At 40.8% G+C, this 16,257-nt stretch overlaps 5 protein-coding genes across 5 annotated transcripts; 2 read left to right on the forward strand and 3 right to left on the reverse strand.

Moving 5' to 3' along the window:
• Positions 1-490: 490 nt before the first annotated feature.
• On the forward strand, positions 491-2,732 carry EloC (elongin C). The gene is made up of 3 exons (XM_017072371.4): positions 491-611; positions 686-897; positions 2,438-2,732. Exons 2-3 carry the CDS (start codon positions 686-688, stop codon positions 2,577-2,579), a joined length of 354 nt encoding a protein of 117 aa, XP_016927860.1. The 5' UTR covers positions 491-611; the 3' UTR covers positions 2,580-2,732.
• A 7-nt stretch (positions 2,733-2,739) lies between these two features.
• On the reverse strand, positions 2,740-3,795 carry Arl6 (ADP ribosylation factor-like 6). Its single transcript, XM_017072370.4, has 4 exons — positions 3,429-3,795; positions 3,233-3,364; positions 3,052-3,180; positions 2,740-2,971 (listed from the first exon to the last, which is right to left on the reverse strand). Exons 1-4 carry the CDS (start codon positions 3,604-3,606, stop codon positions 2,805-2,807), a joined length of 606 nt encoding a protein of 201 aa, XP_016927859.1. The 5' UTR covers positions 3,607-3,795; the 3' UTR covers positions 2,740-2,804.
• An 841-nt stretch (positions 3,796-4,636) lies between these two features.
• Positions 4,637-5,853, reverse strand: RpL11 (ribosomal protein L11). Its single transcript, XM_017075113.4, has 4 exons — positions 5,705-5,853; positions 5,426-5,548; positions 5,059-5,356; positions 4,637-4,838 (listed from the first exon to the last, which is right to left on the reverse strand). The coding sequence occupies exons 1-4, from the start codon at positions 5,708-5,710 to the stop codon at positions 4,711-4,713; spliced, it is 555 nt and encodes a 184-aa protein (XP_016930602.1). The 5' UTR covers positions 5,711-5,853; the 3' UTR covers positions 4,637-4,710.
• Positions 5,854-8,388: 2,535 nt separating this feature from the next.
• On the forward strand, positions 8,389-10,390 carry LOC108010255 (solute carrier family 2, facilitated glucose transporter member 1). Its single transcript, XM_017075112.4, has 6 exons — positions 8,389-8,549; positions 8,606-8,716; positions 8,783-9,541; positions 9,599-9,811; positions 9,868-9,970; positions 10,032-10,390. The coding sequence occupies exons 1-6, from the start codon at positions 8,460-8,462 to the stop codon at positions 10,310-10,312; spliced, it is 1,557 nt and encodes a 518-aa protein (XP_016930601.3). The 5' UTR covers positions 8,389-8,459; the 3' UTR covers positions 10,313-10,390.
• Positions 10,391-11,645: 1,255 nt separating this feature from the next.
• Spt5 (Transcription elongation factor subunit Spt5) lies at positions 11,646-16,098 on the reverse strand. The gene is made up of 12 exons (XM_017074971.4): positions 15,966-16,098; positions 15,196-15,583; positions 15,005-15,129; positions 14,808-14,945; positions 14,300-14,750; positions 14,175-14,245; positions 13,952-14,118; positions 13,727-13,899; positions 13,418-13,671; positions 13,162-13,357; positions 12,382-13,105; positions 11,646-12,320 (listed from the first exon to the last, which is right to left on the reverse strand). The coding sequence occupies exons 2-12, from the start codon at positions 15,565-15,567 to the stop codon at positions 11,752-11,754; spliced, it is 3,240 nt and encodes a 1,079-aa protein (XP_016930460.1). The 5' UTR covers positions 15,568-15,583; positions 15,966-16,098; the 3' UTR covers positions 11,646-11,751.
• Between the last annotated feature and the right edge of the window lie 159 nt (positions 16,099-16,257).

Here is a 16,257-nt window from a genome sequence, read left to right on the forward strand (position 1 = left end):
TTCGGCCTCCGGTTTTGTTGGCCTTGTAAGCAATATAAGTAATTAATATAATTTTTGTATCGTAGACATCAGACTGCAAGTTCCCACTCATAATTTTCATGTAGGTGGTATATAAGTCTGTTGTTTTACTGAAAACTCCCATTCCAATTTATGGTGAGTCATAATTCATAACCTTAATTCACAGTGTAAAAAATTTGAATTAATTGGTTGGCCAAATTAAGTCATAAATCAGTTACTGTAGAATTGCTTTGTTATGGAACTGAGTAGACAAGTTGATAAATCAATAGATTTAGTTTAAATATGTGGAATATAGTGTCGCATGAATAATAAAATTTACATTTTTGAATTCATTAGATTATATATATTTCATTCAAAAGGGTATGATTTATTTTCATAGGACTTCTTGCTAGCATTACTTTATACCAATCGCCATAAAACAAAATTTAATTTAAAAAATAAAATAATTATTAAATATTTAAAAATCGATAACTTATCGATTAGCAACAGTGCGTGGCCAGGGCTACCAAAAACAGTGTGCAAAGTGTGTATTGATTGCGTGTGTGTGTGATTCGTGTGGCCGTGTGTGAGTGTCACTGACTGATATTTGACAAGTAAGAATAAAATATAAATAATAGAGCGTTTTTCGCGATCTAAACCAATCCTTTAACCCATTTGCCAACCCAAGATGATAGCAATGGACGAGCAGCGCGGCGACAAGATCTACGGCGGATGCGAGGGTCCGGACGCCATGTACGTGAAGCTGATTTCCTCGGACGGCCACGAATTTGTCGTAAAGCGCGAGCACGCTCTCACCTCCGGCACAATCCGGGCCATGTTGTCCGGACCGGGTCAATTCGCCGAGAACGAGGCTAACGAGGTGCATTTCCGGGAGATTCCGTAAGTAGGAGGAGGTCGAGAGTCCGGCCCACAGCCCCGGCCGGCTGTAATTCTCACCTGGCAGCGCCAAGTCATCGCAACTGTGACCTATTGACCGGCGACAATTTGCACAGCTACTTACATATGTACAATGTACATACATACGTGCATGCATCCCTATTTATGTACACACGTATGTGTACCATGCACACCCAACCAAAATGCACGGATTACAGATAGTTCAGTACGACTCAAATCTTTTGAGTATTATACGTAATCTTGGGTACAAACAACTACGGTCAAGAGATTAGCACAAAGTATGACAGCAATTTCATCACAATCAATGACACACGAGTGGATCACAGTTTCTAAAACAAAGTGGCTAAACAACATTTTGGTTAGATCCAACTAAAACTAATCAACAACTTACTTTTGAAGAAATAAATTTCAACTCTAGTACAACTACGGTCAAGAAATTAGCACAAAGTATGACAGCAATTTCATCACATTCAATAACACACGAGTGGATCAAAGTTTACTAAACCGAAATTGATAAACAAAATGTTGGTTAGATCTAATTAAAACTAATTCAAAACTTTTGAAAAACTTAATTTTAGCTAAGCAAAGCAACAGTTACAAATCTTAGGTACAACTACGGTCAAGAGATTAGCACAAAGTGTGACAGCAATTTCATCACAATCAATAACACATGAGTGGTTCACAGTTTCTAAAACGAAGTGGCTAGACAACATTTTGGTTAGATTCAACTAAACTAATCCAAAACTTACTTTTGAAGAACTAAATTTCAACTCTGGTACAACTACGGTCAAGAGATTAGAACAAAGTATTACAGCAATTTCATCAAATTCAATAACACACGAGTGGATCAAAGTTTCTAAAACGATATTGATAAACAACATTTTGGTTAGATCTAACTAAAACTTATTGAGAACTTTTGAAAATCTAAATTTGAACTAAGCAAAACAAAAGTTTGAAATCTTAGGTACAACTACGGTCAAGAGATTAGCACAAAGTATGACAGCAATTTCATAAGAATCATTTCTAAATCGAAATTCAAAAAAAAATTGTGTTCAAAGTATTTTGCACACTGAAGAGTTTTTCGTTTGAAAAACAAAATTCATATTAACAAAACATCAGTTACAAATTTCAATCTACTCATTTTTGAATTGGTTGTAAAAATTGGAACATAACACTGCAAGAATTAATTATAATGCAACATATTCTTATATGAAACGTACGAAATAGAGTTTCAAATGTATAAGATCTTTGTTTGTTATTATAAGGAGATTTTTTTGGTTTTATATTTTTAGAAATTGTAAACATTAGTTTCATTTTTGTTCTATTGATAAGTATGTTGCAACTAGCAGAAATTCCACACAGATTCGTTGTCATATTTGTCCCATAATATACATTTCAAAGCTATTATTCGTAACTTCCTTAATTCAGAGCGTAGGACCAGAACATTGTTAACACAAAAGGCGTGGCATTTTTAGAGTTATCCCCTAACTAAGCAACTAATTATGGTTTTTCTATTTTTCAGATCCCACGTCCTACAAAAGGTCTGCATGTACTTCACCTATAAAGTGCGTTACACCAACAGTTCTACCGAAATACCCGAATTCCCGATCGCTCCTGAGATCGCATTAGAACTTTTGATGGCGGCTAATTTCCTAGACTGCTAAATTATATTGTTTAATTTGAATTTACATTATTTACAAGTAAACGGAGGAAGGCTAAAACGCGTAAAGCTTAATTCGCCCATGTTAATTTGTAATGAAACGAGAAGATTGTCCCTGCGAAGAAATAAATTTCTGTTGATTTCCTAAAAGATCAAATTTGTAATACTCTTTTTCAAAAAAATCAATGCTTTTTATTAAACATCAAGAAAACTGGGTGTCAATTTAAAACTACTTGGAGTGCTTGGACCTGGATTTGGCGGCATTTTTGTTGTTTAACATGGCGAAACGCATTTGCTGGATAAGCCATTGGACGCCCTCGCCAAGACCTTCGCCGGATACGGCACTGCTGGAGCAGATGTGCCAGGGTTTCTCCTTGATGTTTTCCAACCTAAGAGCTGGACAAAGTATGCGTTTCCATATAAAAAGTTAGAAATTATGTGTAAATAATATATCTTTTGAAACTTTAACTATGTACCTGCTGCAATTTTTACACTGGACAGAGAATCCTCCATGTCCATTTTGTTTCCATAGAACAGAATTGGCACAATACGGTTGCACAAGTCGGGATGCTGCAGCACGAGATCCAACTCATCTTTGACCACCACTGAAATGGAAACATTTAGCAATGAGAGTTTATAATGTACTCCATATCATACCGAATCTCATGCGGTCGCTGGAATCAATCACATATATAATTCCATGACAGTTCTTAAACTGGTGCTCCCAGAGGTTCCTGTATCGTGTGGCTCCGGACATATCAATTGCCTTTATGGAAACGCCAGACATGCCTGTTCCGAAGGAATACATGTATATAATCACACTGGGTGCTTCGAATGTTCCACAACCACTTACTATAAAATTGCTCCACCATAAAGCCAACTGTGGGCACCACGATGGAAGTCTGTTCGCTGGATTTCTTAAAATGATTGATTATCGAGGATTTTCCGCTGTTGTTTAGTCCCAGCACCAGAATCGTCATTTTATCCTTTTTAATCTTTATCAAGTCGGCCAAATTGTGCAACATTCCCATTTTACTATGCGAGTGGCATCAGCTTTATTTTGTTTACGGCGATACTTTTGACATGTTTGGCCCTGCAAAGGACTTTTAATTGCCATGGCAACGTCTTTATGCTGGCATCGATTTATTGAAACTTTTGGCCACCTTCAACTTTGCCTGCCGCTTCCGAATCGCTCGCCCACACACATTTTCAAGTTCACCTGGGGCGTGACATTGAATATTGGCTCAATAAGAAACGGTAGTCCGGTTAAAACAAAAAAGAATTTCTAATGTATATTTTCCTGTTTTTAGTTTCTTTGGATTGTATCTAACTCGGTTGTGATGTACTCAATTAAAAACAGTTTTACCCATAATATTAAAATTATATTTTATAGACTAATATTCTGTAGGAACTGGAGGTCCTCTTTTGCATGGAACACAACTTTGTAGCCTTGGTTTTTATCAGAAGTTCTAAATGTCTATCCAATATATTTAAAATTTGGTATGACGGCACAATGGCGTTGCTACTGATTTTTGAAGTTCCTTAGGTTGCAAAGACGAGATCGAAAACGCACATTTACTATTTTCCTTTAAAAGAGCATATCTATAATTTATTAAAAAGGGTTTTTACTTTGGGTTGTGGTAGCTCCCAGAATTTCGTTAGTATGCAAAAATTATTTTATTAAAAACCAGTTTCTGGTGAAAAGTCTCATTGACTTTAATTTGTACTAGGATGTTTCACTTAAATGAGTGCCTTTTAGTTAAGTTTATAATATAACGTTATCAGTCTTACTTTAAGAGGCATTTTAGTTAGGCGATAATTCCGGATACTCGTACGCAGTCGAAAGTTTTTTATATATATCTCTTTGGTTATGCACAGAAACTCAACGCTATTTACAAAAATTAAATGGGGCATTAAGCGACTGTTATCCGAATTAGAGTCGATTCAATGCTTAAACACGAAATGAATCTTACAGATACGTTGAACGTGCTTTAGATAGTTTAACCAAGTGTATCATTCCAGTCTGTTGTAACTATTTGCGATAAATAATGTTGATCAGAATTACGAGTTTTACGTGTTGACACAAGCCAAGGTTTATTTTAGAATTCTTCTTAAAAAACATGGTTAGAGCTCCTCTACTTCTTGGTGTTCAAGATGATACCATCGTACTTCTGCTGGAACCACTTCATGGCATCCTCCTTGGTGAGGCGGTGCTGGAAGCCAACAGTGCCGGACTTGCGCTTCCTGTGGTTCACATTGTATCCTGCAAAATGCCAAAGAAACGGGAGAATAAGTAATGTGCCAATGGGTAATTTCGGGGAGAAACTGTAGAAATTGTACCGTGTGGACCTGCATGGAGCAAAGCAAGTCCAACTAAGCACATCTTCTTTGCTATGCGCACATTCACTGAGCATCAGAGCCTTGATTGGCTGAGATACCTAATTAAGTGCACGACTATGGGGGCAAAGGAGGAGGATGCTTACCAGGGCGGCCCAGGACGACGTAGAAGTCCAGACCATAGATACCGATGGAGGGATCGTACTTGATGCCCAGATCGATGTGTTCCTGGATGCCGAAGCCAAAGTTGCCGGTGGAGGAGAAGTTCTCGCGACGCAGCTCGTACTCGCGCACCTTCAGGCCACGCTCCAGGATTTCCTCGGCCTTGGCGCCGCGAACCGTGCAGTGGACAGCGATCTTCTCGTTACGACGGATACCGAACGAACGCACCGTGTAGCGGGCCTTGGAGAACACTGGCTGCTGGCCAGTCAGTTGCTCCAGCACCTGTTTACATAGATATAGAGTATTCCAGTTAGCCATTAACCATGGTGACGGTTTAGACCACTATCTCACCTTGGCGGCACGGGTCAGCCTGTCACCAGACTCGCCCACGCAAATGTTCAGGCAGAGCTTGCGGATGTGCAGGTTGCGCATCGGGTTCTTCGCGGGATCGCGCTTAATCTTCTTCGTAACAGCCTAGAAACAATCAAGGGATTTCGTCAGTTTTTGTGGTTCCACTGTAAACACACCGTACAAATTTCCAAGCATCACATCATCGCACGTCGCACTTTTGCATCCCAAAAATACGGTCGAAAATATGTCGATGCGGTCACAATTTGTTCGTAAACCTACCGCCATTATGGTATGTAGGGAAGAAAGCTGCTCACAGGAATTCCTCGCTGCAAGAAAACGATTTAAAAGCTGTTTAATAAAAATATCACCAAAAAAAACGCGGAGCACTCACCGGAAACTTGTAAGAAAAGAAGGAAAGGTTAGTGTGGCCGCGGTGAGGCGCTCAGAAGGGCCTAAAAAACACCCGACACGTGCTGTTGTCGTGCTGTTATCGAGCTATCGTTCTGTTAAGCGCACTATGTTCCGTCACTAACTGTTAACATGGAAAACAATAAACAAATGGGGTATTCCGTATATTGTTTAGTGCTAAATTGTTGCATTCGAACAGCTGGTACCAGATGTTTCATGTAAATGCAACCGCAGTTCGGTCAACAAGACACAATTCGCTCAGAAAAAATAATTAAATTGCTATGCGCGATGTTAATACACAGATGAAAATATATACATATTTTAACAGACTGTCTTTTATCCCAGTTTACATGTATCTACAACATGGTAATGTTTTTTCTTTATTTATGTTTTTTTAAGAGGACCGAACTTGAATTTGTTTTACTTTTCTTTTATTTTTACTAACTAACGTGTTTTCACTTTTAAACTTGTACATACGCTGTTAAGATTACAATGTGTGCTGTTACGCGTAAAAACGGTAATGTTATACGAAATAGAGAGATTATTTAATACTTTCATAAATGTTATTTAGAAATGTCCATTTATAAACCATTTATTACCCATACCAACTGTTGTCTTTAATAAAAAAATTATTTTAATTTGAAAAGGCAAAGTTCAAAATTTCTTCAATTATTTTATTAAGTTAAAAAGGAAAATTCAACTTAATTAAATAATTTAAGAAATTTTTATAAAAGACCGAAAAAATAATATTTTTTGAAATCTACGCCACCTAGGTTAATATAAATTTGTTATTATTTTTATTTTAAATGGAAGACAAATTTTACGGATTACATTTTAACTGGCATCGAATGATGCTAAAATCGACAAAGAAAATTATAATACACCATCCTAATCAATGATTGTATAATGTACTAATTAAGAATACGATTTTTTAATATATGATACAGGCTTGCAGACGCACGACACTTGAAAACTTCCAATGCGCCTATCTCGAAATGCTATTTCTGGAGATGTGCGTAGTAAGTGTGCGACATTTTATTGTATTTATTTATTTATTTAATGCTTACTTCTAGTCTGAAACCATAAGCTAACTAAAGGCAATAGGCGCCAGCAGCTAGGGCTTACCTCTCGTCTAGTGTAAAAAGACGATACACATATCTACACACAACAAAATTTTCTTGGTCAAATTGACCAATGCAGTTAGTATTGTTACTTTAAGGATAGTACTTTACTAGTTTTAATTTAAGGTTTTTAATGCTTTGTATACTATTTAATGGGTAAGCATAGTTGTGTTCGTGTAATGTTTGTAAATCATGCGCGAAAACGGGGTGATAGATCCCTCCACTCGGTTTAGGAAATAAAAACAAAAAAAATGTTAATAGTGTATTACAATTAGAATATGTATTCAATTCCAAATTTGGGATTTCTACACAACTATATCTTGAATCCGCCACTGGTGCAAATAGCTAATACACTTATAACAAGAAAGGAAGTTAACTTCGGCAAGCCGAAGTTTGTATACCCTTGCAGTTATAATTATTAAATTTAATTCAAAATTCTTAAAAATACAAAAAATGATATTCCCAATAGTATAAAATAATATGTCAAAAAACACCGAAGCAATAATTTGTTCTATATTATTTTTACACCAATTTTCCGATCGTTCCCATGGCAACTATATGATATAGTCGTCCGATTTTGATAAAATTAAATTCGAAACTCAGAACTAATTAAAATGTGTTATTTCCAATCGTAAAAGGTTATATGTTAAAAAACACCAAAGATATAATTTTTTTACATTTTTTTTCCGATCCGGCTGGTTCCGACTTATATACTACCTGCAAAAGAAAGAAGACTTTTAGGAAAGCTTTAAAACTGAGAGACTAGTTTGCGTGGAAACGGACGGACAGACGGACATGGCTGGATCGACACGTCTAGTGATGCTGATCAAGAATATATATACTTTATGGGGTCGGAAACGTCTCCTTCACTGCGTTGCAAACTTCTGAATGAAATCATAATACCCTCTGCAAGGGTATACAAATAGTTACCCTATCGTAAAATCTGGAATCCACGAGTACGGGGTATATTAAAATGCCAACCCTAATTTCCTGCCTTTTTTTCTTGGTGAAACCATAAAAAAAGGTTTAAGTTTATCTATCTCTATGGTGGCGTGGAAATAAATGATTTAAGTTTTTTTTATGTAAGTAGCATGTCCTGATTTTCGCAGGCGAAGCTAAGGGCGACCTTGCTAGTCTTTGGTATAATAGAACATATATGTATCTGTATGGTGTGTATTGCACGTGAACCGTGCCTTCCACTTATCTAGCTTGCGGAAATGAAAAGTAAATAGATGTATTACGGCTTCTGTGATACACAGAGAAAATTCGCTTTGGACTTGTGTGAAGCGTTTTACCTAGCAAAATATTTCGACCCTTTTGGACAGCAGCACATCTAATTATCTGTGAGGATTACAATGCTATCTCTTACTTTGCGTTTGATAAAAGCGATGGAGAAAATGCTGTCGTTCACGTGAATGATATACAATCCGCCATAACCTACTGTGTAAGCACCATTCCACCCAGAACAGCAGCCACATAAGAACGTATTACCCATAAGATGAGCGATGGACCATCCAAAAGTCGGAGAATTGTCGCAGGAACGTTCATTGAGTTTTTCAGAGTCACCGCTAATGGCACACAAAAACCCGAAGCAGGTAAGGTCAAGGATGTTAGATTTCCTGGGAAATGTCTTATTAGTGACTGATTCCAGAATGAGGTGCCCCAGTGGACCTGGTCCCTCAAGTGGGCGGCCATAGGATCTTCGATCGGAGCGGCGGTTCCAGTGGGATATTGCACGGGTGTCATGAACAGTCCCGCTGAGGTGATTATATTTTTAATTCCACCAGTTCCGCCTGAGTTCTAAAGGTATCCCAACTCTTCCCCCCAGGTTATGCGATCCTGGTGCAACGAGACTTTGATTGCCCGATACGATCTTGATTTGGGCGAATCAGGACTGGAACTACTGTGGTCGGCCCTTGTCTCCATATTTCTGGTGGGAGGCGCCATTGGATCAGTGGTGGGCGCTACGGTGGCCAACAAGTTCGGAAGGCGCGGTTGCTTCAACATTTGTGGTGTTCTTCTGGCCTTGGCAGCCATTTGCTTCTATGCGTGTCGACCCCTAGATTCCGTAGAGCTACTGCTTCTGGGACGACTCCTAGCTGGATTGGCTGGCGGTCTTATAACGGCCTTCATGCCCATGTGGCACAGTGAGATTTCGTCTCTCTCCCAGCGCAGCACATTGGCACCCCTCTGCCCGATGGGCTTGACCCTGGGTGTGGTGGTGGCCCAGGTTTGTAGCCTTCGCTCGGTGCTTGGAGGTCCCGAGAATTGGCACTTATGTCTGGCCTTCTATGGCCTTCTAGTGGTGGTGTGCTACGCCCCCTTTAGGTGGTATCCCGAGAGCCCAAAGTGGATGTATGTGGTCAAGGGCCACAAGGATGAGGCACGTCGCCAGCTGCAGCAGCTGAGGGGCTACTCAGATGGTAGCGCCTCTCTGCAGGCAGAGATCGATGAAATGGAGCTGGAGGCTGCCTCAAAGGTGGAAGCACTTGGCCTGGTGCAAGTGCTGCGCGATCCTCAATACCGTCTGCCACTGATCATCGTTTGTGCCTTCCTAGGTGGCCAACAGTTGTCGGGCATTAATGCAGTACGTATGGAGAGTCGGACTCCAAAACTTCCTGCTTCATCCCGCTTGTCTTTGCAGATCTTCTTCTATTCGGTCTCAATCTTCCGCAAGGCGGGTCTGTCCATTCAGGCTTCGCAGTGGGCCAACCTGGGTGCAGGTTCCCTGAATTTAGCCACCTCCATGCTGGGCCCCATTCTTCTGGAACGATTGAATCGACGACCACTGATGCTTTTCTCCACATTCTTCTGCACTGTCTTTCTTTTCTTATTTGCCATGATGCTCTATTTTATTGTAAGTAGTGTTAAAACAAAATATTTATCAAGACAGTATAACTCTTACCATTTCAGGAGAGCTTTAGCTGGTTCGCTATGGGCTGCATTGGCTGTATCTTCCTGTACATATTCTTCTTTCAGTTCGGACTGGGTCCCATGCCCTTCTTTATCGGAGCAGGTGGGTTGCAGTTTCCTAAAATTAATCCTTAATCGACGTCATTTTTTTTCCTTATCCACAGAGTTGTTTGAACTTGCTCCCCGTCCAGCCGCCATGTCACTGGGTAGCGTGGTATACTGGATCTGCAACTTTATCATTGGTATGGCCTTTCCCACGTTGCAGAACGCCTTTGGCGCTCTGGTCTTCTTACCCTTCTCAGTAGCCTGCCTCCTCCTCTTTGTCCTTACAAAACGCTACTTGCCGGAAACGCGTGGTCGTGAGCCTTCCGAGGTGGCTCCCCTTGTCGCCTCCGGTTTTAAGTCTAAAGTTCTCCTCAACCATCATGCAGTGAGCCAATCATAAACCAAAAAAAACATTCTTCCACTCTTGGCCGGAAAACTGATTAAATAAACGTAAATAATAAATAATAATAAAACAGTTCATGCTTATAATAAGTTTAACCCAGACCGCTGTGCTTTAATAATATTTATCCTTAAAATAAATGGGGTTAATAATTTTATTTTGTCATGATACTATGTGTTCTGTCATTAAAAAATATTAATTTCAAGTTCAGTCTCTTAAAAACACCAAAAACTTACCTATATATCATTAAAGGAAAAACAATTTATTCGTTATTCAATTGTCAATACTATGTATTTAAGTCACAAGGTCAGGTCACAAGGCTTCACGTAGAAGTCGAACTGGTAGGTGACATTCTCGTCCTTATCGATGGGACACAAGTTGGTTCATTGCAATCCTCAATACTCACATCAAGGGAATGACGCTTGTTTTGCCTAATAGAAAATCAACAGGTGAGCTTTTTAGTAGGCAATGGTTTTTTCAATAAGTTTAAAAACCTAAAGAGACACCTTTAGACCCAAAAATATTTTTTGAGATTTTTGTACATTCGACTACATGTAGTAAATTAAAAACCATGAATTAACTTTAATAGACAAAGCTATTTAAGGCCAAAGTGCAAAGTTAAAGACAGAAAATTACTCACAGCACTGGACATTGGTGGCATTGACTGAGGCTAGAATAAAAGCCAAAGATACAACGATCCGCCAACTATAGTGGGTGTCATAGACTTATGTGAGGGTTTTTCGTAAGCTTTAATATAAATTTCAAGCCACTTCAGCGCGATTTTTGTGGCACCTCGTATAGTTTATAGGGTCGGAGCTGTTGACAAAAATTAAACAATTAGGAAGCAGCATCTAACAATCCAATGGATGCAATTCTGAGTTATAAAGTGAAGATAAGCCACAGAACCATAATAATTCTTTGTTCTTAAAAAGGCGCTAATATTGGTCTATTTCTTTTTTGGGCCTGGAAAAAACCCAAACTATTTTCAAAACTGCAGTTTTTTCGCAATTTTGAAATCGTATTTTATTTTCAATTATCATTGATATGGCAAGCATAACGTATATATTATGTATATATACACAAAAGTTCCAAAATAAATTGTGGACACTTTATGTATTATATTTAAACTAAGCATGAAATTTGCTTCCGGAGTCAAATGAAACAAAATACTTTATTTTTCTAAATAGGATTGATCAACGATTGGTTTTTAAAGTCTTTAACTACATTTCTGTTTTTGTATTCTTCGATATTAATGGTGCCTAATTTAATGGAAATTACTTTTAATGCTCTAACTTCTATAGGCCTTCCAGTTCCAACGAACACAAACTTTGAATATACGTCCATAATAGTTTATTTGAATTAATAATTTTAGTAATAATGTAAATTTCATTGAAGCATTTCTCAATTTCGAAGTGGGTAGCTGCAGTTTCTTTCAGAGCTTAGTCGATGGACTTCATCTTGCAGAGGTGATTCACGGGTATCATCTTGACCTCGTCATTTATTTTGCAGACGAGGACGTCACCCTCTTGCTTGGACAGCACTATGCCCACGGATTCGCGCTCCTCGCCGTAGATGACCTTGAATTCATCGCCACTGTTTGGTGGCACTGGCGCCAAGTGCTCGCTGACAATGGACACACTGCGATCCTCTTGGCGCAAGAACACAGAGCACACCCCGTTGGAAACGGTACGGATGATACCCGTTTGTCCAACGAGATCGGTGTCGTCGTGCGTATGAATCCGAACCTCAATATCGGTAGTACACCAGTCGCCCATCGATGAGTCCAAACTGGCTCCAGGTGTCTGGGGATTATACGGTGACTGCGGAATGCCACCCGGAGTATTCGGCGAATAGGTGGATGGGGAAGGAGTGTTCATATAGCCAACTGGATACGGCGACGGAGCAGGGCTGGGACTCGGATTGAATGGGCTGTAGCTCCTGTCCGATCCATACAAAGTGCCAGGCGTTTGAGGGGCAAACTGGGAAGTCATCTGATAGCCAGGAGTACCTTAAAAATGGGAACATATTAATATATGTTTAAAAAAAGAATATAAAAGCACAGCACTTACTTGGATTGTAACCAGGGCTTGGACTGGGTTCCTCAAGGGAATAATCGAAATCGTTGTTCCTCGCCGGCGTTGTGTTTGCTGTAGGATCCCAAGCTCCATGGCGAGGCGTCATGCTGCCATCGTGCGATGGTGTCATTGTGCCATACGGAGTACGAGTATCCGTATCCCAGTTGGGCGTTTGGCTTCCCACCAACGGGGTCTTCGATCCGGCAGCGGTATAGCTGGGAGTCTGCGCTCCGTAGCCGGGAGTACGAGCTGGAGTGCGTCCATATGTGGAGACACTGCCCTCCTTTCCGGTAACTCCCACAATGGCAATATGATTTCGGTCCACCGAAATGGTCTGACATGAGGTATGCAACTCCACGCGAGCCGTGCTCTCAGTTGCGTCCTTGACAATACCCACAGCTCCCTTATAGGGTCCACCACTAATCTTTATGGTTTTTCCCAAAATTTCACGATCACGAGTCACACGGAAGCCCCCTCGTCCACCACGCGCTCCACCTCGAGCTCCACGACCACCGGATGGATGCATGGGCGACTGAATGCGCGGCGACATGAATCCCAAGCCACCCAAAGTGCCAGCATTATTAACATTGGTCTTGCTGCCTCCAGCCAACTGCAAGTGACGTGTTTTGCACACAAATATGCCGCCGTTCTCCGTGTACATGCGGCAATGGAGAAAAGCCAGACTGCGGTACAAGTGTTTTATCTCGCCGGAACGTCCCTGAAAGAGAGTTACTTAAAGAAACGCCTCATATCGGTGAATATACAAGAACTTACAGCATGGGGACCTTCCATCACCTTGACAATATCACGCCGACGAATCTGATTCTGATCGGCATCCAGAGCCACCGTATTGCGGTTCTCCCTTCGCTTGTGCAAAGCAGTTGGCTTGCACTCGATGCACTTGCCATTCATGCCCAAAACATGGAAGTTCTCCCGCTCCAATCTTACAATGACGCCAACATTCTGGGAACTGCAAAAGCACAAGTCTTAAGAGGGTCTGATTCTCACAAAAATAAATTAGTAAACTTACTCGAGTTGCACCAAATCTCCCCATTGGAACTGTCCGAGACAATCGACACCTGTGGCCACATCTGAGCATAGTTGCAAGTCCCTTGGCAGCACTTCCAACTCGTGATTGGTTAGATCAGAGACGAGCACTACTCTGGAAGGCTCAACGCGAATGATGAGACCAGTTTCGCCTTCATAACGACCGGCCAACACTCTGGCATGATCTCCTGTCTTGAAGTACTTGCGCAACTCACTGGCTTTGAAAATCAGTGGATCCTGCAGAAATCATTTATTAGTTTTCTTGAACGTTTTTATATTTGGGAAAACATACCTTAAGATCTTGATGTTTGGGCATGACAGTAATCATCGTGCCATCGATGGCTACAATCTTAGCTTGCAAGTTCTCCAAATCTCCCACGCAAACCTCAACATTGTCGCCCATGGAGAATGAGTGAGCCGAAGTGGGATCGTCCTTGACGGTGCCCAGAATTTCCAAGTTGACCTCTGTATAAGATAATTTTAAATTAATGCAGAGTAAATAATTTAAATGACTTACCCTCCGGAGATTCTTCAAAGCGTTCTAGCTCGGCTAGAGTGGGCTTCACTCCGTCTGAAAGTATGGCCGACATGGTAAAGTTCTTGTACAGGAATCCCTTCCGGGAGTATCGGTTTCCCTCGAACAGCAGAAAATCACCATCCGAATGGACCTCGCCTCCAATTGCCCTAAAGAAAAACTCGGTTAGCTTTGACTGACAATGTAAAGTGTAGAAAATGTTTACCTCACTGCCTCTGGATCGAAAGGCTTAGCTGCCGGACGACGTTTCTTCTTGCGCTTGCTATCGTCACTCTCCTAGAAGATTTTAGATGTTTCTATTACTTTCTTAATAATAGCTAATTGGCTTACCGTTGCTGTCGTTCTTAAAGCTCCACGCATCCGTGTATAGTCAATACGTGGGAGCAACTTCAGATGCACTTGGTTTTGAGCCAAATCCACATAGTCCACCTGGGCAATGTCGTCCTTGTAGAGACCGCGCTTTAGGCGAACCCATTGCTTGACCTTGAGGCCAACCTGCTCCTTGACCACCTTCAGAACATCCGTCATCTCCTTGATGGGGACCATTTCTTGCTTCCATTTGCCCATCCGAAGATTACCCACATTGTCAATACAAGTTTTGACATGGGTCTGCTTGTAGGCTTCGAGATAAATATATCCCTTGACGCCTTCTGGTGCAATAATCGATTTGATTTGCAGAGGATCATCTGTATTCAGGTAAGTCAAGAACTTTCTCATCAAAAGGAGAGCTGTGGCCTTCTCCTCTCCTATCCGACATTTCACCATCCACAAATTGGGGTCCCTGCGAGTATGTAATATTAGATAGTTGATCGTGGGATGGGTTATAAGAAAAACTCACTTGATGCCTGGCAACAAGGTTTGCTGGGTAATCTCGTCCGACATTTCTTCACCGCCATCTCCAAAATGACGCTTTGCTATGGACTCGTCAGCGTATTTCTTTCGGAGGTACTCTTCGATCTCGTCCTCCTTTTGAGTGCTAAATTAAAACAAATAAATTAGAGCTGGACCTGATATTTGATATTTCCATTAGCTTACTCCCAGAGGTTTGTGCCTCGTCGTCGAATTTCAATGTCCCTGGCCGTGGGTCCCAATTCATCAATCTCGTTACCCACAATGCCAATCTCATTGGCACCCTCCTCCCACTCGTCATCTTCATCGACCTAAAATGTATACGATTGTATGTAGTTATGAAAGCGAAGAAACAAATTTGCTTTACGAGAACCCACTTCATCGTCTACTTCGGCTTCGTCAATGATGAAGCCACCGAAGCGCTCCTTCTTCTTTTTCTTCCTTGGGTGATCGTCGTTCTCCTCCTCATCGTACTCCTCGGAATCAATGTCCTCGCCCGGCGGCTCCTCTTCCTCCTCGCCGGACTCATCGCTCTTGGCACGATTATCACGTCTCTGTGGAGACTCAGAGCCGGATCTTGAATGTCCCGATTGGGAGCGGGATCTGGACCTGGAAACGGACCGAGATCCCCTCGAACCAGACCTAGAACGCGACCTGGACTTGGATCTGGCACTGCGTTGCGACTTGTTGGAAATAGATCCATCTTCGGAGCCGCTATCCGACATATTACTGACTTCCGAGTCCGACATTCTGGTCTTGGTAGGTCTGTAAAAGTGCAGGATAGAGTTGGGCTATTAAAACATCTTAAAATTTTTTGCTTAGGGAAGATGCTAGGACACATATGGTACTCGGTATTATATGTAAGTAGCTGGTTGGCGTACAAACATATGTTGATATGTAATGTGAATATAAGAACATCATTGGGTTGGAAACACTACCTTTTTACTGAAGCATATAAAGAGCTTGCCATATAATACCTGGTGCTCCAAGTACTTCTATAGCACAAACTACGAAATCTGTAAACGTGTGCGAATGCAACGAAGCACAATGAAGTTGTTTATATAGCTCAGCCCTTTATATAGAAATGGAATTGGGGCGCTGCCATTTGATTCTTGAAACGAAGGTGCAATAAAAACTGAATACGTACCGTTTCCTTTTGGTTAAATTATGTATTTTTCAGGAAAATTGGAAGAAAAAATTTTACTCCTTACCACGCCAGTGGTGGTAGACCTGTAACAATGCGGTTATCGATAGCTTTTCGATAGAAAGGGGAACTAGTTCCGGCGGCTAACGGTTTTTCAAGATCACAAAGTTCAGATAAATATAAGTATTTTCTTTTAGAAATATATGTATAATGCCCATATAAATAAAACAAATATAAATATAATTTAAGAAAAATTTAAAAATATGTTTTAAATTTGTTTTTCTGATGTGCCCAG

The sequence above is a fragment of the Drosophila suzukii genome, chromosome 2R, assembly GCF_043229965.1.
Source record: "Drosophila suzukii chromosome 2R, CBGP_Dsuzu_IsoJpt1.0, whole genome shotgun sequence".
In the NCBI taxonomy this organism is placed as follows: Eukaryota; Metazoa; Arthropoda; class Insecta; order Diptera; family Drosophilidae; genus Drosophila; species Drosophila suzukii.

Bases quoted from the DNA above. Each gene is read 5' to 3' on its own strand.
- EloC (XM_017072371.4), top strand. From the start codon at position 686: ATGATAGCAATGGACGAGCAGCGCGGCGACAAGATCTACGGCGGATGC. The intron at 898-2,437 runs GTAAGTAGGAGG...TCTATTTTTCAG, and splicing joins GTGCATTTCCGGGAGATTCC to ATCCCACGTCCTACAAAAGG.
- Arl6 (XM_017072370.4), bottom strand. From the start codon at position 3,606: ATGGGAATGTTGCACAATTTGGCCGACTTGATAAAGATTAAAAAGGAT. The intron at 3,181-3,232 runs GTATGATATGGA...TTTCCATTTCAG, and splicing joins CAGCGACCGCATGAGATTCG to TGGTGGTCAAAGATGAGTTG. The intron at 2,972-3,051 runs GTACATAGTTAA...TACTTTGTCCAG, and splicing joins CAGTGTAAAAATTGCAGCAG to CTCTTAGGTTGGAAAACATC.
- RpL11 (XM_017075113.4), bottom strand. The intron at 5,357-5,425 runs GTGAGATAGTGG...CTATGTAAACAG, and splicing joins GGCTGACCCGTGCCGCCAAG to GTGCTGGAGCAACTGACTGG. The intron at 4,839-5,058 runs GTAAGCATCCTC...GGCATTTTGCAG, and splicing joins CGTCGTCCTGGGCCGCCCTG to GATACAATGTGAACCACAGG.
- LOC108010255 (XM_017075112.4), top strand. From the start codon at position 8,460: ATGGACCATCCAAAAGTCGGAGAATTGTCGCAGGAACGTTCATTGAGT. The intron at 8,550-8,605 runs GTAAGGTCAAGG...GACTGATTCCAG, and splicing joins CACACAAAAACCCGAAGCAG to AATGAGGTGCCCCAGTGGAC. The intron at 8,717-8,782 runs GTGATTATATTT...TCTTCCCCCCAG, and splicing joins TCATGAACAGTCCCGCTGAG to GTTATGCGATCCTGGTGCAA.
- Spt5 (XM_017074971.4), bottom strand. From the start codon at position 15,567: ATGTCGGACTCGGAAGTCAGTAATATGTCGGATAGCGGCTCCGAAGAT. The intron at 15,130-15,195 runs GTGGGTTCTCGT...TATACATTTTAG, and splicing joins AAGCCGAAGTAGACGATGAA to GTCGATGAAGATGACGAGTG. The intron at 14,751-14,807 runs GTGAGTTTTTCT...ACATACTCGCAG, and splicing joins ACCTTGTTGCCAGGCATCAA to GGACCCCAATTTGTGGATGG.